The sequence below is a fragment of the Struthio camelus genome, chromosome 3 (assembly GCF_040807025.1).
Source record: "Struthio camelus isolate bStrCam1 chromosome 3, bStrCam1.hap1, whole genome shotgun sequence".
Lineage (NCBI taxonomy): Eukaryota > Metazoa > Chordata > Aves > Struthioniformes > Struthionidae > Struthio > Struthio camelus.
Window position 1 is genome coordinate 55,517,961 of NC_090944.1, and position 25,186 is coordinate 55,543,146.

The 25,186-nt window shown below is 34.9% G+C and overlaps 1 protein-coding gene across 4 annotated transcripts in view; it reads right to left on the bottom strand.

Annotated features, from left to right (window-relative positions):
* Positions 1 to 25,186, bottom strand: part of ASCC3 (activating signal cointegrator 1 complex subunit 3) — a 287,466-nt gene that overhangs the window by 163,402 nt on the left and 98,878 nt on the right. For all 4 annotated transcript variants that reach the window (XM_068937883.1, XM_068937886.1, XM_068937884.1 and 1 more), the window contains 3 exons: positions 20,258 to 20,422; positions 9,294 to 9,470; positions 6,057 to 6,128 (listed from right to left, as the gene is read on the bottom strand). In XM_068937883.1, coding sequence (XP_068793984.1) covers positions 6,057 to 6,128; positions 9,294 to 9,470; positions 20,258 to 20,422 — 414 coding nt within the window. The remainder of the gene's footprint in view (positions 1 to 6,056; positions 6,129 to 9,293; positions 9,471 to 20,257; positions 20,423 to 25,186) is intronic.

The following is a 25,186-nucleotide window of genomic DNA, read 5'->3' on the forward strand; positions in this document are numbered from 1 at the left end:
GAACCGGCTTTCGTGTTCTGCCTAATTTAATCTTGTTTTTTGATCTTGCAACGGATTAAAAAAAAATAAAAATTAAAGGCCTTTATTTCCTAACTCTACTAAATGCAATCCTGAGCTCTGATCTAGCGTGCAACAACAGTGACTTTTGCTACAGAAATCAAAGTTATTTTGAGGGTAACCAAAGGAAAAGGAACAAAAAAGCAGAAAAAATAAAGACAGGAGACAACAAGAACTACTATATTGAATGAACAGCAATGAAAATTTGAGTTCTTAGAGTTGCCGTTCTAAAAACATTATTAAGGAAAATAAAGGTCTAAAAGAAAGACTACTGCTACCTTCCCTTTTGGACGTTGCAGCAAGTTTTTACCTAACTGTTAGATGTTTTCAGAATCCAAACTCTTCACAACAGACAACCAGAGGATCTCTGGCCACCAGAAAAGCTCTTCTTAACCATAAGCATAAACCAGCTTATGAAAACCCATGATGTCTCCTCAGTATTTAAGTACTATAACCTTTAAGAACTACAACCTTCAAAGCCTGCATAGATAGCAAGAACCATAGAAAGATTTCAACTTCCACTGAACAGTCAGTTTTTGTCATGAATTGAAGATACCAAGTTCAGTAAGAAAAAACAATTTCATTGGGTTTCACCGAATAACAGAGCTTGTAGAAGAAAATTACAACAGACAATAAGTTCTCCAAAGCAGTGACAAATAATTGAGATGTTAATTTTCTTAAAGAGAAAAAAAACTGTGGGAAGACAGGAGAACGCCAAAGGCACTCAAAGTTGAAAACTACGTCAAAATGGAGCAAAATCATTCGGTAAGGAACCAAGACTGAAACTCAGGTTCCTGTGGCTGAAGACAAACAGTGTAACAGAAAGCAGCGACGGTCAGAAAAACAGAAGAGAGGAGAGGAAAGCAGGGAGTGGAGAATAAATACAGGAGACGTGCTGAAACACCACCAAAGGCAAAGTGAACACAAGACTTCTTTTGAAGGTTTAAATAGTCAAAGAGAATCAGCTATGAGCTAAAAAAAAAAAAAAAAAAAAAAGGCAGAAGAAACAGCCCAGGGAATCTGGCAAAAACACGAGGGGTTTACTAGCGCAGTTTGAGGAAACACTTCCTCTCAAAGCCTTCGCAGAATGTGAGCCACTCCATTCAAATTCATAGTGCCCAGAATACATAAGATTTCTTGTAGTTTTGTTCTTGGTTATTTTCCCTTTTTTACCTTTCTTTGACCAAGAGAAGAAGTTCAGACAAAAAACAAGATAGCAAACAGTAAGGTTCTGACAAATTTGTAACAGCAAAAGTAAGTGACGACGGTGACAACGAGAGAAAGGTAGCATCAGCTTGCTCTCAGTAACCAAGGCAGTGGGATAAAATTAGCAAAAGGTCAGCACCAGCAAGAGGGGACTGGGAGTAAGCCCATACAACAACAGAGGCCACCAAAGCCAAAAGAGTTAATTTATTAAATTAAGAAATTGAATCTTGGCAAAGTGCAACAGTAACCTATTTTTTCAGAGAAGTGAATTTAACGTAGAGTTAAAGCGTACATATCATATGTTTCTGTGGAAAAAGCCCTTAAAAATACCGTATTTCTCCAAACCACAACATAACAAGGGTACACTCTCCCCTCACAGACTGTGAAGATAATAAAACAAACGTTGCCTGAAACTAGCTAGAAATGTAATGTCTCATTTTATTATAAAAATGATGCTGATACTTATGGCTATATTCAGTTCCTGTCTTTGCTAACCTTGTGAGGGTCTCTGCAGGCTGCTTCAGAAATGGGTTACATGCTCCCCCAAATGCTTCAGTTCAGATGCCCTGCTCACAACTCTGTCAAATGCTAAGAAGCTTTTTCAGTTCCTTGGCTGGATTAATGCTGTTAATGCATGCGGCTCATTACTGGTGACTGTCTGAGAACAGAGCTATAATCACTTTGAGGGAATGATAAATTTTAGTGACTGAGCCTCCATCCAGTGTTTGAGGGCACAGTATTCCAGGAGGTAAATGCTGGCAAAAGTACTCCCATCTGTGCCTGAGTATGAGGTCACACTCTCTGATCAATGATGTATCTTTTCACTTTCTCTTTTTCTCTTGTAAAGAATTTGTGTTTTATTAAGAGGAAGAAAAAGAAGTCCAAAAGAGCAAATCAGTTCAAAAAGATCTAACGTACTTGCAAGTCAAATATAAAGCCATAGTAAATTCAAAGCACAACATGAAAACAAATATTCACCAACTAATATTCAGCACAGAAGGACACTCCCAGGAAAGCAGACCTAACAGCACTAAAGGTTCTCACTTAAAGCAGTCTTAAGAGGTGGGATTCTGACAGAGAAAGCTTGTAATGAAAATCTCATTATTTATAATCCCACAGAAAGAGCAGATTGAGTTTAAAAGGACCTGGAAACCTTTGGGACATTTTCTCATCTCACTTCTTCAGTCACCATCAAAAGTTTCTATAACAACCCCCCAGAAAACTCAGTAGGGCAAGCCATCCATCATTATATCTTTCCTCAAGTTAAACAAGAGGAGGGGTGTGCTCTAAGACAAATGTTACAGCTTCAATTGCATTGGCAATTCAAAGTGAAGCCTACAAATGAGATCTCTCATTAGTTTGAGCAGATGGATCAAAATTAAAGGCTGAATCACCAACTCTTAATTTCCCAGTAGCCAGGAAGAGCTTGAAGTCTTGCAGAGTATGACTGTTGAAAAATCAACATAAAAAGCTTCTCTCCATCTGTCAAAACACATGTCTGTGTACTATACAACTACCTCCTACTGGCCTTAGTCCTAACAAATGAAAACATGCATAATATCCATTAAAACACACGAACATATAACTTCATTCAAACATCACACTGCAACCTATAATATGACAGGGACCCATCAGAATGACTTCCATAAGATTAAATGCTGTCACACCTTTTTAGCATGGCAGAATTCTTCAAAAATGAGTTAAGAGAATAGCAGATAAATAGCCAACCTTTGGATGTAATTTATTAAGACATTTTAAAGTCTCTGGTAAAGAATCTCAGAACAGACAACATTATGGAAGTCTGATGGCCACAGGAAGGTGTATATTATATTCATTCATGGAACTCTGGAAAAGGGAATGTCTTTTCATTTGATTCTGTTTCTGATAAAGGATTCCGGGATTTATTTCCTGCAATTCAGTGTAAGACAGAATAAGTAGCTTTTGGGTTCTCTGGAGCACTGCTAAGGAGAGCTCTGTCTGTACATTACTGCCTCATCAGTTATAGAATTCTGACCATTTCCTGAACTCCATACATAACTTCTATGGAAAACTTTTTCTGAAGTAGACCTATCGGGGTATGAACTTTTCTAAGAAGTATACTTAGAGACAAGCAGACCTTTGTTCAAAACAAACGAACTTTACATACAGAATGTAACTAAACACAAGCTTAAAGGACAACTCAAAAAAGCCAAGAAGGGTAACAGAACATGATTGTAACAGATCCGGACACAAGGTAATGGATTTCTAAAAACTATGAAAATCAAAAGAAAGTTATGACTCCACTTGTAACTCTATGTTACTATTCTCAAACTTGTGACAAGACACTAGACAAAATCTTACTAGCATAATGGTCTTCCTCCACAGGTGTTTCAATGTGGCTATAATTAAAAATCATCTTTTAAAACTTTTTTTTAATATCTGCAGTTAGTCTAGTGATTAGACAGACCATTCATCATAACAGACTCATTAAAAAGAAAAATCCCGCCTTTTTACTAGATGCCACACTACTATAATGAGCTGATATGCTTAATTCTACACTGTTAAAGACTGCATACAAGTGTTTGGATATCATCTATTTCAGGATAGGAATGTTTGTTTCATAAGTCCTGAGACAAACATGTTTTAAATAATCAGAAACAAAATCCAAAGCAACTGGTTAGTATTTAACTGCCTATTTCAGAGAGTTGTGCAATATAACTCAGATGTTACTCCTTCCTGATATATACACCCGTGTGTGCTATACCTGCTTTAAAGCATTGTTAAACTTATTACTGTAACTTTTTGAAATGCCATATTTACATTTTCACTGAATTCAGCTTGTAGATATATTCAGCATTCAAGTTAAGTTTTCACACTGGTGACATCAAAGAACAATATTCATACTGAAATCTCAGGACCAGCAAGCTATCATCTTTATCATTTTAAACAGCACATTTATCACAGACAGCTGAAAATCAACATGTAACGTGCCCAGAACAAAACATTTTCAAGCAAAGAATAAATTGAATAAAATCAACCAAATCATTTCAGAACCAAATCAACATTTATATAGCAAAGAAAACTACACTTCTGCTTTGACTGAAATATACTGCTTATTTGTTTGCTGGTTTGAAATATGATGGTCAGAAATTGAGATCAGCAATTGTGTCAGCAAATGAAATTGTGACATTAGAGAGACTAGTTTTTCGCTTGACCTCTTTAAGCTGTAGCACCTGCCTTAAAACAAGCATTCAGCTATTTGTACAGGAACTAAAGCTGTTCTCAAGGAAAGCTATGCAAACTATAAAACATCTCCTGCTGTAATTAAACAATTTATTGTATTATACCTGATTTTTTAAAATACTATTGTACCGGTTTATAGTCAGTCTTTTCCATAACACAAAGAAAAGAGTGGGAAGAAAGGTGTAATAAATACATTGGAGCAAAATACAGCTTTCTGCCCAGAATCCAAGATATGTTACTTATTTAATTGATGTTGAAAGAAACTGCTACCTATAGAAATATTGCGTACTTGCATTTATAGCTAGTGAAAATACATGAAATCACAAAGAGTAGCAAGAAAGAAGCAACTACATGCGCCTCAGTGCTAGAAATTTGGCAAGGTACGTGCATAATTGACAAAACAGGAAAGAGCAAACTGAACTTCCCTTGTTACTGCCACCAAATTTTGTTAACACTCTCTACTCATGAAAATATCAGCATTTCCAAACGGCATATTCACAACTGAAAGTTCTCTGCAGTGTTTGAATGTAGCACCAGTAACTGGTATCAGCAAGAGATGATAAACGTAAGAGTGGTGTCTAACTAGTGGGAGCAAGAAGACTAAGCAGCTGCTGCTGAAGTACTTTCTCTTCCTCAAGCTCAGAGCAATCACTTCCTTAAGTCATAAACAAACAGCTCATCTGTTAAAAATACCATATTGTGAATTTGCTTGTAAATCAAGTAAAATGTGTGATCTTAATGCATTTTTGGGGGAAAGACTGTGTCTCTTTTAGATCTAGATTATTTGGTGAAAAGATTCTTCAAGGATTATCACGCACTAGCATTTGTTCCTGCTCTGAACAGGTGCCAAACTGCCCAACCACTGCTTCTCACAGTGCTGGCATGTATGAAATTCTAACAAAAAGACAGACTTTCAGAGGGGGCGATCTAGGACAATAATAACAGAACGATAAACAGGCAAATGAGTTAAGTCCACCATCTTAGTGGAGAGGAACATCAGACTTTAAAATTCACTCCAGAAACCTCTGTTGTAAAGTAAAGTGGAAGTTTACTTCCTTAAAAACAAAAAAGGAAACCAAATCAAAAACTGGGTATTTGAAATGACAGATACTAAGTCACTTGTGCACCACATCTTGCTCTGTATCATTCTTATCTTTCATCTCTAACAGGAGACACTAGAATTGGAAAGATATAGGAAAGGGTGAGAGTAATAACTAAGTGCTGTAGTTTTTTAATTATTAAATGTACTTAAGCCTAAGATCTCTAAACTACCTGCTTTGCATTGTCGTTTTAAACTGGTGTGATAAATATATAGTAATTACTTTAAGGGATATATAAAGTACCAGGAATTTTCACCTTAGCTACAAACTAACATTATTTGTCTATTTAGATTTTCTTGCATGACGTTTCTACATAGCACTTTCAGGGCTAAAGGTGATCTCTGAAGTGATGCATCTCAAAATAAAAAAAAGGAGATGAAAATATTTCTTTAAAATATCTTTACGATGACTAAAACTTTATTTTTTTAAAATATATGTTCTGAATGCAAGCTAAAACAAAAAAATAAATACCTGGTGTCCAGCCATTATTTGCTTCAGCACATTTTCATAACATACTTCATCCATATGATTCAGCTGCTGCACCTGAAAACGAGCATCATACCTTCTATTAAAACATTTCTACTTTTATATATTTCTACTACATATTAAATCAATTAATATTGATTCATGAAAAATGTGACTTTTAATATATTTGTCTATTTTGATCCTATATACAGAACCTATGCATCAGACAAAAACCAAATTCATTCCTGTATTCAAGTATTATTTATTTTCAGTATTTATTGAGTAATAGTTAGTCATTATTCCTAAAGTGAGAGAATTACACAATTAACTTTCCAATATACTGATTTCTATTCCTAACAATATTGTGTTGTTATTCCAACTAACAATAATTTAAAAAGATCATGAAAATAGGCAGACAAAATAAGAAAGGGCAGTGGTTATAAAGTTTATTAAATGATATGGTTGCCTTTTTAAATGATCAGTGAAAGATAACCTAGGTCTATTCTTTATCTATTCCATGTTAAGGAACTGGACTTCTAGTGGATATTGATGGAGTATGCATTGAACATATGATCTTATCTTAACTTCAAATAATTCTTTTTATTTGGTACTATAAAAGCAGCTTTTACATGTCGGAAAAACACGTTCAGTCAATAACTGATTCTCAGATTTTTTGTCATGGAAAAGAGAAGTTTCTATGCAGTTGAGTCATGCACAGGAAACAGCGAAAGGTACCATGTATACATTTTCCATTATCACAACTAAATAAAATGCTTCAGCAAGGTTCCAAATTTAAGAGCTCCGCGTAAAATAAAAAAAAAAAAAGATTTTCTGCAAGCAACTCTAAAAAGGTGGTTATGCATCATGATTTTCACTTTTCTATATAGCTACTTCAAGCTAAGTTAAATATCATGTACCTATCCGAATACATCTTAAAATAGTAAGGTTGTGATAAAACAAAATAAAATTAGCATTAGGCAGAGTATCTTTAACAGAACCACAGTGAGAAATCTTAGAGCCCAAGGCAAGAACTTCCCCCAGCTCTACTTTGCAAGGCTAATTGTGACCGTTCCAGCTGTCAACACTACTATGGAGAAGCAGACTTTCGTCTAGATGCCAGCAGCAGCTGAGAGAGAAATTTTGAAACTCTTCTGAACTGGAGTGAAGCAGGTGCCCTATTACGCTTCCAGACTGTGATAGGCAATTTTTTTTAGCAGAATCCAGAACTAAAAAGGATAAATGTGCCTAAGTTCAGCATCAACTGCTCCCACTGGGAGCAGAAGTATTTTGGAAACGTCATATACAATTTCTGTCTGGTAAAAGCCTGTGAAGAAATGACGAGCAGACGCTGCTCTTGTTTTCGAAGAAGGCTTGCCTGCAGTTTGCACATGATCTGGCAAATCAGCAATTTATTCCCAATTTTCGGGGAGATTTTTCCATATGAAACAAGTCAGAAAGTTGCGATAAAGCATCTACCTAAAGTGCAGAACAGCCTCATCTCTCCTTGATTAGTTAAAATGGATACAGATACACCAATGATACACCAATTGCATTTGTTTATGTTCTGCAAAAACTGCTTTTGATTCTATGGGAGGAGCCTTCCTCCTCTTGGAGGGACTAGGAGGATACTGATACAGGCAATCATTTGTCAGATTCAGTATTAGCATTATCCCGAACAGAATAGGAGCTTAATACTTGGGACTTTTCAATTGCTATAAAGTATATTAAGTTGATTCTAAAATGACTTCTATCCTATAAAATCTAGAATGACATTCTTCTGAAGAGCAAAAAGCCAAACTCTTGGCCTGCAGTATTACCAAAGGCATTTTACTTGTCTGCCAGGTGCTCATGTTTCAAAATAACTACCATCTGCTAATCTCTCTCCATCTTTTTATTTATTTTTTTAAGCAAATTTATTGTCTTTTATCATTTAAAACTTTACAGGCTAATTTCAATTTTTTAATTTTGAAATTACAAACTCATTCTAAAGTTATTATGAAGAAATGGAGTCTTTCCTTTTTTATTATTATACAATAGAGCTAAATATTCAAATCAAGTATTAGGTTATGATTAAAGAAAAGCATTAGCAAATAAGAGTGAAGGTGCTTGAAACAATTAATGAAGGTTAAAATATGCAAATCATAGTAAGTACCATATGGTAAACTATTATTGTGTGTATAGACTTGAAATGGCTCCCGATAGCTGTAAAATAAGTTTCTTTCCTACACTGCAGATGAAGTGAACTATTTAAGAAATCTAGTAAGAAAGTCAATGTTCATTTTTACAAAAATGAAAAAAAAACTATTATTGATTAAACTACGAAATTAACTTTTGATTGAAAATGTTTTGCTTTCTGTTAAAACCAAATCATAGCAGAATCAGATTTTCTAAAGGTTGAGCTATAAAATATTATACCTCCCTAAGTTACATAGCTTTAATTATCAGCTTGTGAGACGCATAGGAAACCTTTGCAATTCATGCAAACCAATTTATGGAAAGGTGTTTAGACTAATTCTCTGTATTTAATGGAAGAATTATAATTTAAGTGTCAAGTGGTATTGCACTTAATTGACTTATGATTTTCTATAAAAATATTATATCTGCATAGCCTTGATGCTTCCCAAAATGAGTAAGAGACAAAGAATAAATAAGCTCATTTAGTTAGCTACCACTTTAATGTATTTTCTATCAAATGTGCACATTTCATAGTTAAGGCATATCATACTAAGATTTTGACCAATAAATCATATCCCGCTAATGTTAAATTAACATGTGTCATACTATTAACACATATATCCGATTTCATAAATGAGCATTTTTCCTATAACTTTTTAGTGATTATTTCTCGTGCATCTGAACAGTCAAACAAGGAGTAACACAGTTTCTAGCACAGTCGAAAACTGATATGAGAAAGGCAGAACAATCAGCTTCTAAAGTGACTCTGTGGCTGAGTGTGATGATCTCTCCTTAACAAGGAAAAAATTTATTAGCTAGGCGGAGAGAATGCAAAGCATGTAATGGTGTCTAACTACGACAAGGATTGTAAGGTCCATCTTAGCATGATGAAACAGGATTCTTTAAGCACCTTTCAAAACCACATATCTTTTTACAGAATAAAATATGCTTTATAAAGCACCTGTAGCATAATAATAAGCCAGTACTCCCTACACATATACAAATTACTTAGGCAAATCCTGAGTAAAACAAACAGTAACCCCTTCTCTAGCATTCACGGTTCTTTACCTTATTGGTTGTCTTAATCCCTATAAACGTTTGGCCCAGGGGTACAGGTCGAAAACGGCCATCAAAGTAGAATAGTCCAATGCAGGGATTCACATGTAGAAATGTAGCCACATCAAGATAATTAGGTAACGTAGCTGAAAGCCCCAAAATCCTAATCATGCTTTGTGTAGATTCAACCTATTTAAAAACAAAACAAAACAGACAAAAAACCAAAAAAGTGATCCAACTGTTATAAATCAAGAAATCAAGCCATATAAGAGTTGTAAATATCCCTTATAAAATAATGTGAAAGAAGTAATTAATACTTTATACAAAAGGTGAGTAATAGATGCAAGCTAGTTATTATCCTGCACTGAAGAAACCGAAGCACTGTATTTCTATTAAAACTTGCTTATTCATCTTGATGTTTCATTGCACTTTCACCCTCCAAAAAGTTAGCAGTCATGAACTGCTACGGAGGAGCAATAGCAGTAAAACTAGCTCTGTTAGAGAAGGTATAGCCCAACTTATAGGCAAAGTAGGAAAAATAATTTAGGATCATTTGTTCTTTCATTGAATTCAACACAAGTCTGAAAAGAAAGAACAGGGTAATAATTTGTGTCATTCCTCAGTCTTGGGTTTTATTTTTAGACCTTTCCACAACTCTTTTAGGCAATCTATTCTAGTACTTCACTGTCTGAACTTCTCTAGTATGTATCAGTACCTCTGCAAACTTGAAGGTATTTAAATACTGCTGCTCTGTAGTAGATATTTTTTCTAGCATTTTTTTTTCATATGCACAAAATGTTTGCATCACATGCCTTCCCATGGGATAAGGGGCAGAAAAGGTGTTCCTTATCATGCAGTGTTGTGTTCCAGTTTGCACATTACATCTGTTTCTGAGCAACCTTCAAAAATCGCCAAACCAACCAAAGCAGATTTGAACCAGGAAAACACACAAGAGTTTTCCCATATCCTTTTAGATTACTAATAGCTACTGAAAGGGGTACCAATGTAGTCTGGCTCAGAACTTTCTTATTAGCATTATTTAGAAACAAAGTTCACAGTAATGTTCATCAAAAGGCTTTTTGCTCAGTATAAATGAAGTCATATATCAGGTTCTCAATTTGTCTCAAATACGTGGATACCTCATGAAGGTTATGATCTTCCACCTGGGCAGGTTCTGATCAAAAAATTAGGAGGTTTTACTTAAACTATAACTTTTGAAACATTGAAGCATTCAAGTCAAGGTGACAGGAACCTTCATGTCTTAATTTACATGGAAGAACTAAGTTTTCAAAAAAGATGATAAAAAGCATGTGAAGGACATTCTCAAGGAATATAAAAGAGACTATCCCTTAATAAAGTGCTGGTGAATAACAAGCACCCCACTATTAAGAAAGAAACCTCAAAATAACTCCCAAGCTCTTATATGTGAAGCAAAGTGAATTACTAAGTGGCTTGATAATAGACATATCAGCAAAAATCTGGATGATTAAACTCTGGACACAATCAACTAAACCAGACAGAAAGCCTCCTAACTAATTGACCCTTCTGCACCAACATAAAGAGCAGATTTGCAAAAAAAAAGCTCACGTATAACAAAAGCTTATATGTAAACTCAAATTCTGAGATGACAGGAATGCATGAGAGATTTCATTTTCAAAAGTCTTCTTTTTGCAGGGAACAAACCCAGCATCCAATATTAAGACTGCAGATAAGTATGTACATTAATAAAGAAGCACTTCTAAATGCGATATCATTTCTTGTACGTCTCTTTACAGCTGGATTACCTGGTGACCTACGGTCTACAGTCAACATACACCATATAGCTTTGGGGAGTTTTGTGGTTGTTTTGTTGTTGCAGGATTTTTTTTTTTTTTAAGTTTATGCCGTAAGTCCTTTTTACTGTTAATAGATGAAGAAAATTTAAATCTTATTTTAAATAACACTTTTATTAATGTATGTAAAGTTTTTTTTAACTTGAATATGTAAGAACAGTAACTATTTGCTGATATATTTATTTTCTAGTTTGCTCACAATTACCTGATATAATCAGAACAACAATCTGAAAGTGTCACTGAGCTTCAATTTATGAACACTATTTGATTTCGCTAAATTTAATAGCAACTTTTAAAAAATCTCCTAAGAGCCTGAAAAAGGAAGATACTAGTTTCAAAATGTGCTCAATGCCACTGAAATAAAGGTGGGAAATCATTTTAAGAATTTAAATAATTAACAAGAACTCTGCTTAATAACCAGGGAACTATGAAATTTCACTGCAACTAACTGTAAACTGTGTGTTCAAAGTTTTCTTTCAAAATTTAAACCATGTCTAAAAATCAGCTACAGAAAGACTTCACTTTCAAAACTCTTCTAAAAGAAACTTTCCAACTTTATTGGTCTGAAGGTGCTAAGTCCGTTGGCCCTCTAGTTAGGAGATGATGGAAACTCTGAATTCTAACTCTATGTGAAAATGGCAGCAGATAGTTAATACAAGCAACAGCAATTAAAACTATTGATATGCATGACAATTTAAAGAAAATTTTCAATTTTTTTATACTTTATATTATACTGGTGCATATATTTATGCATACATATATAATGTCTACATCATTTTGTATATTATATGTTTCAATTTATAAATCTAAAATTTACAAATTATTTGGACAATTATTTTTCTATTTGTATTAAAGCACAAAAACCAAGTCAGTGTGCTAAAAGAACTCCTTAGGTAATAATGTACTTTGTTCTATTTAAATATGGAGATTAACAAAGCTATTAATAAGCTGATTTAAAACTGTAAGTAAAGAATATTCAAAATGAAATCTATATTAAATATGACCACTGCAACATATGCCTGGAACAAACCTAGAGTGCTTATTGGCAAACAAGTAGAAGTTGCTGTTGAAGTAATATTACATTAGAAATCAAAAAGATTTGTTAAAGGCGTCTCAGAAGCCACAGCTTGACTGAGCTGTGAGCATTTAAATATTGTAAATGCAAAACTCTAACAGGACATTTTGCTCAAAAGAAAATCTTGCCTCTTTAATGTCTACCTTCTGTACGAAATTCCCCTCAGCAAATATTTCTTATATGGCTCTCAAGTGGAGGCAGTACTGTTAGACTCCAAAGACATTCAGAAAAAAGCCACAGAGGATTTATTAAAATCAAGAGTATAACTCAGTGCTCCACAGTCCAGTAAAAGTAATCTGGAAATCCTCTAAACCATTCCATCAAAGTCTTTCATATAACATCTTTCAAGGCCTTCCTGAAAATATTTATTTGCTCAGCATCTACCTTTATATCACTAACATGTAATATTAAATGCATATCAGCTTCATAAAATAATATAACTTAACATACAGAAATCAAGAAGCAAAAAAGGTATGCTTATCCTAAAAGATAAAATGTATCATAAGATTCTCCAACAATTTTATGCTCACATCACATTCAAGCTGTAAACTGAAACTGTCTGCATATCATCATGAGCATACACAGAATGAGCTTTGTTTATTCTTTTAATTAGATAACATGGCAAAATACAAACAGTAGTGACCAAAACTGTCCTAAACTTAAAAATGATGAAAACAAAATTAACTGAATACTCAACCATAACAGGATTATTTTTCCATTTCTGCTTTTTCTCTCTGTGATTATATTTGTTTCAATTATTTATCTACCCAATCGCTACAAAGATTTTAGTTTTCATAGTGTTTTTTTAGAATTTAATAGATTTTTAGAGCGCAGAGTTCTAAGCTGCATGTGTTTTTGGAGTACTTTTCTGACTTACCATATAATAGCAAGTGTTAGCACGCATTTTGCTCAGAGATGCTTCCAAAAAAGTATGTCTTGAAGGTGAGTAGATGTCTTTCGCAAACATAGTCCAATCAAACATTAATATTTTAAATGTCCAAGATCACTTACTGTTTGGTCCTAGAAGTCTCAGTCAGAGATTGTGCCTTGATATACAAGACACTACGAACACATAGGCTTCTGCTGAAAGTGCAGTAAAAATTACTGAAATGACCTTTTGGATGACAAAGTTCTGTTTATACTCCCTGTCACTGGCTGGTGGCATTCAGCTAAGTGCATTTGCTTCTCTCCTGGCACAGTCTCGAACCCTTTAATCTTCCAATGTGTAAATTATTTCACGAAAAAAAAGGAAGCACCATTTGCGATTTTCAGGGCTTGCTCTGGAAAACTGAACTGTCAGAACGTTTGCACACCATATGCTTTGAAAGCTTTACTGTATTTATTGATTTTATATTACGCTAGAAGTAAGAGTAAATTTGCCATAACTATATTTAATTGACATTTCTAATTAGTATATCTAATTCAGAAGCATTCATAGAGGCATGTGGAGAATTGACAGCATGTTCACTACACACATTCGCCGGACGCTATTATCAAACCATGAAATTCTATGTATGCCGAAAAAGCAAGCAGAAGATAGCTATTCCGTACTGATTTCCACACTCAAGTATCATCTGTGTTTACACAGTAAGCGACAAAGGATCAGGCATGGGAAATGCCACTGTGGAGTGTAAATTGATCACAGCAGGATCATTTTCTTCCTAACAAGTTTGAAGACTTGCACATCATGTTATTACATTACAGCCACCACTTGAGAGAATACAGAGTATGCACAGAAATACTCTTTTATCTGACTTCTAAAGTTTTTCCTGAACTTTGTGATCTTGGCAGTCCTCCCATTTCCATGTATTGAAATATCACATTCACAGAATGAACCACAATCAAGCTGGAAAGCATATCCCTGACTGTTCAACTCAAGCGCAGAATTAAGCGAAACAGAAAAGTTTACACTTTTTAATCTTTTAAGAATAGTCCGCTGGTTACAAATTAATCTGATATTCAGATGATCAAGGATCACTTCAATACACTGTCCAGAGTAAGTCCGTGTGCCCTTCCGACCTTCACTAAAGAGCCACACAAAATTAAAGGCAAGTGATTCTTAGCTTTTAGGCCAGAGGCGCAAGGTTAACTTGGCTTCCTGAGCTCTCTGCTCAGCACTGGTAAGAACCGGGTACTGCAACCTGGGATTCGCATTAACTCTTAGTTAATCGCTACCCACAGAACGCCTTTCAGTCTCGGCCTCTTACAAGAGCTATGATTTTCACATTATCCATGAAAAAATAAGGCTGGAATTTTTAGAGGACATTTCAGACAAAAGAGTTAAAGGTGTTTCAAAATGACTAAGAAGAGAGTTTGTACGGATATTTCAGCAGCGTTTACTTTTTACTGTTGTCTTGTTTAGTGTCTAATGAAACTATCAAGAAGTTGTCAGTCAGTCCACACTCGGGATAATTTCCTAGTTTTAGGAACAAAAATGGAAAAACCAAGCAAAATAAAAATGTTAAAACTGCAAAATCAAATGTACATACTAAAAATGCAATTACTAATACTGTTCGGAGGAGTCTACAAAGGACGTTATCTACAACTCAAACGCTCTGCACAGAATGCATTTGTTACTAGGCAACCATCTAGTTAAGTAATTTTATAAATGAGTTTTACTCTGCTACCAATGAACCCTGAAAATACTGTGATCTCAGTCCTCCATTTAGAACATATTCAAAAACCTAGAAGCACTGAAAAAAAGGTAACCATGCAGAACACACTATTAGAAGCCATATTATTTTACTCAGCCAAAATACTAAGTATGCCTCACTTGGCTTTAAGAACAACATTTTGAATATACCTCTTAAAGACATTTCTACGCCCTGCACAGTGCCATGTCAGTTTTTGTTGAAGGACAAAATGCCTTTTCTTGCTATGCTTACTGTTTTATTCCCAAATTAAGAAATAAAAAGAAGTATGAACTCTTCTATAAATCAGTTTAATTATGTTACTGTATTCTCAAAGAGCATAAAACATGATAATCAAGATTGCCTTTTAAACTCCAGGAGTACACCAGAAAAATGAAAAACTGTTCAAATGCCAATAATAAAAAACGACATGCAGGATCACTGCCTGACACCACTTCCAAGCAAAGTAATAGAAAAGTTTCTACAAGATTCATTCAAATATCTGCTACCTAACAATTCCAAAACAAATGCAGAACTGTTTAAAAAAAATAAGACTTCATTTTTTACACAACTACAAGGTTGTCAGATAAAGATAACGACGGTAGATAGAGCTAAGCTTATGTAGGCATTTCACTCAGGGCTGCACAATACACTATTTAAAAATAATATGATAACGATAACAATAAAAGGTATATTAAATTTATCATGAACTGATGAACTGACAGCTTTTAAAAAGAATGTCTCGTTGAGAATAACAATTAAATAGGTATGTATCTAATGGCATTCTGAGCCTGACTATTCAACAACTTTATCCATATTAAGCAGTAAATAAGGACTAACTAGTGACAAGAAAAGCAGGTGATTGGCAGAATTAATATAACTAACGTGTGCGTCAGCCATGTAGATAAGTCTATGTTGCTGGTCTCATTCAAATTAAATTTCTTTTAATTTAGCTCTTTCTAACACAGGGCACAGCTGCAAAATGAAACACTGTTTTCGGGGAACATTCTTATAGCAAGAAGCGAATTCTAGAGCAACTATTAAAAAGGTTTGTTTGAGGACTTAATAAACAAGCATCTAAATGTAAGCTCTCAGGAGGATGTGTTAGCAAATAAAGTACATGTAATTCTTTGAGGTACACAAAGGAGGAAACTTCGTAGCGGGAGGAAAATGTTTTACCCGTGTATATGCCACAGCTAACACTAACACAGAAGTTCTATACCCAGTTTTGTTGCTGTGTTTTAAAAGAACAATTGGCAAATATGAGACATTTCAGAGAAAAGAAGTGATCCAGTATAACTGGAAACTAAAAATAAATTATATTATAAGACTTCAGGAAACTTGTTTAGCTTATCCTATAATAGAGAAGCATGGGAAATAACTTGATCAGAGTATATAAGGAATTTCAAAGTTATAAAAGACTAATAGCAATCACTAAGCTGAAAAATGAAGAACCAAATGAAATGCCAATGTCACTATTTACCGTTGTCTTAAAGCGAGGAAAGCATTCCAATTCCAAAAGACTCATGGATGAACTACATCTGGCTACCGTTAAGAGACGAGATAGGGGGCTAGATGAACCTTCCCTCTGACTGAATCAGCTGTTCTTAAGTCAATAGTTATCAGCCTGTTTTTTGGATGCACATTTTCTTAATCAAGAATGAGCTAATATGTCCAAATACATAATGATTAGGCATTTGGTTTTGGGTGGGAAACCACTGATTTTCTTTACTTCTGATTTCTTCTAAGGAGGCAAAAGGGGTAAACAACGACACAGAAAAAAAAGAGGTTAAGATAATAAGGAACTAGAAAGACTGAAATGCATCCAGAGCAAGTTTTCTACATTACAGCTGAGAGGAAAAATGGTGAAAACTTCTTGAACAGTGCCATGAAGAAAGAACATTAGGAAAGAAAGCTCAGAGGATAAAAATTAGAATTGACAGGGGAAAAAGAAGATAAAGACAATGATTAGGAATAGCAAAAGCATGGAAGTAGACAGTGCATCACATTTGTAAAGAACAGGTAGAAAAGGCTGTATGTACTCAATCAAACACCACACTTCAAAATTTGGAATAAAACATAAAGACTCTTAATATCAGCAAATATTTTTGAAATTCGGAGGCAACTAGCCCTTGATCTGCCAGATGCCAGAAAAGTATCACTGGATCCAAGGAAAATGTGTGCAGTTCACATCAATTCAGCTGCTGAGTTCCAGTAACTAGGAATGTCTCCCAGGGGTCAGTACTGGGTCCAGTCTTGTTCAATATATTCATCGATGACCTGGAGGAAGGGGCAGAGTGCACCCTCAGCAAGTGTGCTGATGATACTAAACTGGGGGGAGAGGCTAACACACCAGAAGACTGTGCTGCCATCCAGAGGGACGTGGACAGGCTGGAGAGGTGGGCGGAGAGGAACCTCTTGAAGTTCAACAAAGGCAAGGGCAGGGTCCTGCCCCTGGGGAGGAATAACCCCAGGCAGCAGGACAGGCTGGGGGTTGACCTGCCGCAGCTCTGTCGAGAAGGACCTGGGAGTGCTGGTGGACAACAAGTTAAGCATGAGCCAGCAATGTGCCCTTGTGGCCAAGAAGGCCAATGGTCTCCTGGGGTGCATGAGGGAGAGCGTCGCCAGCAGGTGGAGGGAGGTGATCCTGCCCCTCTCCTCAGCCCTGGGGAGGCCTCCCCTGGAGTACTGTGTCCAATTCTGGGCTCTCCAGTACAAGAGAGACATGGCACTCCTGGAGAGAGTCCAGCGGAGGGCTACAAAGAGGATGAGGGGACTGGAACATTGCTTATAGGAGGAAAGGCTGAGGGAACTAGTCCTGTTCAGCCTGGAGAAGAGAAGGCTCGGGGGGATCTCATCAATGTGTAGAAGTATGTCAAGAGGATGGGGCCAGACTCTTCTCTGAGGTGCCCAGCGACAGGACGTGAGGCAACGGGCACAAACTGAAACACAGGAAGGTCTGTCTGAACCTGAGGAAAAACTTCTTTGCTGTGAGGGTGACTGAGCACTGGAATAGGTTGCCCAGAGAGGTAGTGGAGTCTCCTTCCCTGGAGATATTCAAAAGCCCTCTGGACACGATCCTGGGCAACGTGGTCTAGATGACCCTGCATGACCAGGGGGGTTGGACTAGATGATCTCCAGAGGTCCCTTCCAACCTCAACCATTCTGTGTTTTGAAAACTAAACCTCAGCAGCAAAAATATTCCCCATAGTGACACAAAGGTTGGGAAGGAACACGGGAAGGCTTCATGAAATCTTTTCTTCTTCATCTGATCTTAGCTACTCAGAATTTGTCTACTGAATAATACAAACAGCTAAAAGCATTCTAGTTCATATTCTATTAAAATATCATTTTTTTTTAAAAAAATACAGGGTTTTGGGAGTGTATTTGTGAAAAAGCTACCCCAAAAAGTCGTGAAGAAGCCATCAACATCTCTGGATAATTACAACAAAAGAATCCAATGTACTCTAAAGGCAGTTTGTTTTTCCTTTCAAATGAATAAGCTTAGTAGATATTACAGAACTGTGGAAATTTTGATTAAAAGTTGAAACTTTTTGGTTTAACACCTGTGTTTTGCTCTACACTTAAACTTTAAACATCAAAGTTAAATTAGTTTCAAAGAAGTTGTTTGATGTTATACCTATACTATATAACAGAGCTCAAAGCAATTTTTCCACTAAAATGTTTAGTCAATTTAAATCGCTTGCAAAAACATTCTCTAAAATTTGAAAAGTACAAACTTGCACAAATATGCTGCTTTTTCTGCCCTGAAAAAGACCATCAGCAATTCTACTATATATGCTCCTTCCAGGTTTTTTAAATTCTTATTTCTAAAAAATGCCATAGGTTAAAATCAACATGTTAAATGCTTAGAGTAAGTAGTCTGACTCAATGTTCAACTTGAGGAAAGTACAGTTTCTCTCATAATTTGATTATTTTGAAGGGCAAATTAGGACAGGTCTTCTGATTTTCCTGTTTTGAGAGTGTATTTGTGCAACATATGAATCCAGATATTCTTTTCTGCCACAGTGGTCCAAAAGGACCACACTAGGCCCAAGTTGCTAGTTGAACATCAATTTAAAAAGAAAAAAAAAAAAGAGGAATCAAATGGCTATTTTTTCCATATTTGGCATTTAAGTGAAACAACTTTCACACAGCCCCCAAAAGAGAAGTTTCATTTTCTTATAAGAGAGGATAACAAACCTCGCCTCATGAAATGTGAAAAGTTATACGTTATACCTCCTGACCTAAGTCGGAATCATGACAATGTCTCAGAGGCTACTGCAAGTACACAGCATTATCAGAGTAGCTATTAATGATTTATTAAAAAAGACTGATGTAGTACTGAAAGGAATTTATCATAGCTCTCTTCTAGCACGGATACAAGAAAATGATTGTTCCAGGTCTGACTGAAAATCCAAGTACTCCAATATACTATCTCCCACAGAGGCTAAGAGTAGATGTTTTCTGGAGGGTATGAGAACAGGGAAAAGGTGCAATGATAATTTCTAGACTAGCCTCCAGCTATTTCAGCTCCCATCAGTCCGATCCAGGGACGGGACTGTAAGTAATCTGCAATGACTTTTTCTTTGAATTACTCATCTAATTACTTCCTGAATCTGAGTAAACCTCCATCACAGATCAGGAAAAGAACAGTCAACGGTTTTGATGCCTTATACCAGTACACAAACCACGTAACTAATTTTACCATTCAGGTATCCCAATTCTATCCTTTTTATTCACATCTCTCTAAATTCCACATTTCACTATTGTGCATGCAAATCTCACCACTGACTCCAATTTATTGCCTAACTTTGAACCCTTCTTTTGCATTAGTTCACAAGACTTAAGGAAAAAAAAAAACCTTTTACTCTTTTACTTCTGATTTTGACATTTGAAACCTTGGTATTTAGAAGGTATCATTAAAGCATAGGGGGAAAATAGACAAGTAGTTATCCTAAAGTACAAATTACATATTGCATTTTACTAGCAGGGCTGAAAGTTTTACCTAGATTCTACACACTATTCTTCATTCAAAGAAAATTTTTTTCTAGAAAAATTGCTAATAAAAATCAATGTTCCTTCTAAGAAAATACTTCCAATTTTGGTTACATAAAAACATTTACAGGATTATTAGTTTAAAAATACTCTAGTCCACTGTTACTTGGACAGTAAATAAATTAAGTAAATAAATAGTAAATAAATAACTATCTCTACAATAAAATATGCATACTACGAATTTGACATTTCATGTAATAGGGCAGAAAAGATCAAAGACAAAATTTTTTATTCATACATGGTAGAGAACAGCTATAAAATAAATTGAAAGCTGCCTAAGCATTTTGATTTAATTATCTAAGGATATCTCCTTTTCCACTGACATTCTTTTACATATTCTTGAATAAAATAATATTGTTTTGAAGATATTTTTGCTCTTACCTGACGCAAAGTACGTGCTACTATACTTTCCAGTACTGGTCCTCTGTCTTCATGCAACAGATGAACTTCATCAAGAATCAAAAGTTTTACCAATTGAGAGAGGGCTACATCACCAACACTTTTTCTTGTCACTACATCCCACTTCTCTGGAGTAGTCACAAGCATCTATCAAAGCAGGAAAAAGAAATATTAAGTATATACAAAGAAAAATACATATTCAACTTTATCAAAGAAAAACGCAACGTAAAATTCAAAAAAGCTACCTTAAGTTTTATCTACTTTGTCAATTTGAGCAGACAGAGCTTACTGTGTCTGCGTGTTGTGTTTTATGGTCATTAGTAGGCTTCAGTATGGAAAAACCTATGGAAATATCAGCTAATAACTTCAAGCTAATGTGCCATGCTAATATGCACAATTTGTAGACATATTCCACATTAAAACTAGCAAGCATCTGTCCAGAACCAACTCCTTATATAACCTTGCAAGTCACATAAGGTATATGTCCCATTGAAAATTATCTGTGATAAAATATTTCTAACTTTCATCATAACAGAGTAAACATCTAAGACCCCCTCTATAGCTAACTTGAGATGACAGCTCCCATGGACTATGAAATGCTTCCTCCCAAAGGGGTACTTTCACCTTGTAAATTTTGGTATCTGACTCTAGCATAGGCAAAACAATTTCCACAATTTCTGGAAAAGGTAATTTCTTTACCAAGACACTCTTATTTCATGTTCCTCATAGGTGGTTTTATGGTGGCAAATCTCTATTATGGTGACATTTCCTGTATGCTCTTTCTATCCTCTTTTTGCATAAATCCCTTTTTGCATAAAGTAATAGACTATCAAACAGGTTAAACTGACGTATGTAAAATCTGCAATTAACAAACAATTCTAGCACCTTCTATTTTCCACATAACAACATACTCACCAGTCACCTCATGTGACAAGAATTAAAGAAAGTAGCATTTTTAAATTGAAAATTGGACCAAAAGTAGTCACTCTGAAAAAAAGCACCTCACTCCTCTCTCAAGCAAATTTTCAACTACTACTTGTTTCAAAAACAAATAAAAACGGACATCTTTCATATACCATTCAATAGAAAACATTTCCTATTTAAGTGCCAGCTGCTATGTATAAAAACACTGTAGAACTGAATCTCATCCACTGAAATTCTGTAGCGACTTGCCTCCTATTTTTGATCACGGTTTAAGGGCAGTTCAGTAACAGATGCAATGAATCACTACCTTGAAAATCAAAGTTTGAGGTTTCTGGGACAGGCACAAAGCTTACCTCACAATCATATTAGTTTCACCAAAAAAGAGCTATTAAAATAAAGCTCACTGCTATAACTTTATAGTTGAAAATCACAAAGTAAAAAGAAGGAAAATAATACTTCAGATTCTGTTGTATTATAGGCCCCAATATAAATGTTTATAAATTAGAAAAGTTTTGTTCATGTGATTTCTAGAGCAAAATAAATGCTTTAATGAGTAAAAGAAGATGAGGATTCTTTGATTAACTTGATTGAACTGATTTTTTTTTTTTAATTCTTCTGTAGGTCATTGAAAGATATCAAGAACTGGCAAAATAGGGAAACTTCTAACAGGTTTGATATATCGGAATCATATTACAACACAACATCTAGCCTAGCGATCATGAACCTGTACAAGGCTTGTATTTTAGTGCTATTAAATAAGATTATCAATTTGTGACAGGATCTAGAAAATAAGACAGCCACTGCCTAAAATTCTACTGATATTGGCCAAATTCTAGTGAAGAATCTGATAAGACAGTAGACCTAACTAACCTTAGATAAACAAGCCATCCAGGTTTATAAAGGAGATTTTAAAAAGCAAGTCTAAACTGTGAGAATTTCCTGCATCTTTTAGTATAGTTTTATTTAGCAAAATTTTTAAAAACTAAATAGTGAACTTTTCCCCCCAAATATGTTTGGGGTTGGTTCTTCTGATACATTCCGATTCCAAGGCTCTTTTGATACAAAAGTTTAGTATCACGGCCTGCAAGTCTTACAGCAATACTGCATCTAAATTTTTTCCCCCCAATAAATATTTTCCTGTAATTCCCTGGAGGAAAAAAAAAAAACGCCCAAAACTAAATTAATTTTAGCATTTAGTATTTGAAGAACCCATACTTCACACTGTCAACGAGAATAGTAAGACAGGAGAACACGAGTCTGTTTTCTTTCAGTTCTTTCATAATAAACATATTTTTTGTGATTGAACTTCCTCTTAACTTTGGATGTTCAGAACTAAAACACCATGAAGATACGCAATTCAGCCCTGTAGATGACAATGCTTTTAGAGCTGATATAAGACTAGTAAGTATCTACAAAAGCTTACACAACAACTGTTGTCATCTAGTCAGAATTTGCTATATTCGAAGAAGCCATTGTAGACTAACAAATTAATTCTTCTAAGATTTCTCTTTGATTCTGCTTGGTGACACCTCCAAAATTAAAATGGCTGACCAGATTACCAGCATCTGATCTTAAATTTCACCAGATACTCCAAAACCAATACATAGTGTGATTCATGACATCTTCTTCTCATACAAAATCTCATTATCTGCAAGAAGACAATGGACAAATAAAACAAATGAAGATCCAGTCCCCAGACTGGACAAAAATCCTCAGACTGATAAAAAAAGAAAATTTCAAGGCAGGTTAAGTGCCTTCCAACCGTAGTGCTGGAAGGTATGCAAATGGTGCGCATTTGCATGGTACCAAAAGCAGTTTCTGATCACAGAAATTATACAGTGGAAGGGAAAAAAATGTTGGGTCATTATGAATAATGCTTCAAGGCCCTGACTGGGAAAAGCAGACAGCAAGAGCTAAAGTAGACTTATAAAACCTTTATGAAAAACTGCTAGTCCAAATCTGAGAAAGAGTATTTCTCCCCATCTGAATATACAAGTCTCTCAAGTAATCATAAGCAAAGTATTAATAGCTTAATCTGATCTCCACCTGAGATAGCCTGATATTGTTGATTAATTCTCCTCAGAGAATTATTTTTTCCTTGGAGTGCCTCACAGTATTGTTCCAGTCCAGTTCTTTTACCTTCAGAACATATCCCTCTGCGCTAATTACCTAGGACAGCTCCTGAAGAGACTTCTTTTGTCATGTTACACAAGAAAACATTCCCCTCTTGCAATATGTATAATTTAAGAGCACCAAAGACATGTTAGCACTGAGAGTGTGGGGGTGGGCATGTGTGTTTATATATTTTGTTAAAATATGACTTGGTGCAAGTTGTTGGCAAATACAGATTTTTCAAATATTTTCACTCCTACAAAATAGTAAGTGTAGAAATGTAGGGCCATAATTTATGAACTGAATTGTTAACACTACTACAGATGCAACTGTTATCACTTTAAAATGAGCCATGTCAACCACAAAAAATTAGCAGCTGTACTTCCACAGAACATTAATTAGCAAACAGTGATGAAATATATTTAGCAATGCATATTAAGATTTTTAAGGTGTGAAATACTACAAATGCAAGCTACTTAACTAATTTGCTAAAGCTAAATTGGCAGTGTTCAGATCCCACTTATTTTTTTATGCCAGTCATGCTATCAGAATATATATTTAAATTGGTATCATTAATTCTTCTGTTTCTAAGCGATGACTAAATATTCATTATAATGCTCTTTTATGCTTTGATCTTCTTTTAAAATAGCAATGTTACTCAGGTAATGACCTGAATTAAAAGCTGTACTTGATATACTGTCTCATTTAGGGAGCCCAACACCTCTAGAGAATATCTTGCTAGAAAATATGATTGCTTCTGCGATTTATTTCATAAACGGAAGCTGGAGATGAGAGAAAAATTCCTCTTAAAAAGCTAAACACATCAGCTTCTTTGTGGTCTCAAGCAGTTTACTAAACTCTAAATTGAATTCAAATATATAGAGTGCTAATTAAAAATACCAGCTAAAAGAAAATGTTTACTACCAGCAAACATTAACAAAGCTACAGATCATAGCTACAGATTATTTTTTCAATTAAAATAATAAACAAAGAACTGCTATGATCTATCTCATCATTAGTTTTAAATGCTGTAGTGGCATTTCTTTTCACAATTAACTTTCAGAGATGATGTATTCCATCCACAAAGTTATAAACTCAAAATTTAAATACAACAAAAGGATTTTGCTTTTCTTTGGGGGTAGGGGAAGGATGTTAACCAAATCTTGAAATACCTTTTCAGTATTTTCTCTTTTATACCTGGACTTCAGTTATCAGCATACTGAGAAGTGTATTGCTATTCCACCACTTCACCTCTCTCAGTACTGAAACAGCTAGAAAATAAAGTGTCACATTTGCTTAATGAACTGGAACTCATGCCAGACATTTCAATCTGGTTTTTGTATTAGCGCATGGCTGAATAAAAATGGGTTAACTGTCAATATTTTTACTGTCAACTTAAATTTCTCTCTGTCCATATCATTTTCCTTTTCCAAGATTTTTGGTTATCATTCAGAAATATTCCAGACTGACTTTGTCTACTAGGAAAAACACAGAATGGCAAAATGGGGTTTTCAAAAACAGTCTTCCTTTTTGGACTAAGACTGTCATTCAATTTCACTTTTATATCAAAAAAAGACAAAATTTTCTAAAAATTCTTTCAACCTGGAATGACTTAATTTAGGGTTTGGTTTATTTAACATATCCATATCCTATTTTACAAAATATTCAGGTAAAAACGCAAACAAAATGTCAAATTACTTCACTTTGAAAAATGAAATAGAAACGTTATTTGATTATATCTGACAATATTATCTGATTAATTCAACCTAAACTGAAAATTAGTTTAAGTGCCTGTGAAAATGCATTTTTCTATGATTCTTATGATTTGCCTAGTATTCTTAGCAGTTTCTCTGCAATCCCCTTTGAAATCAGACT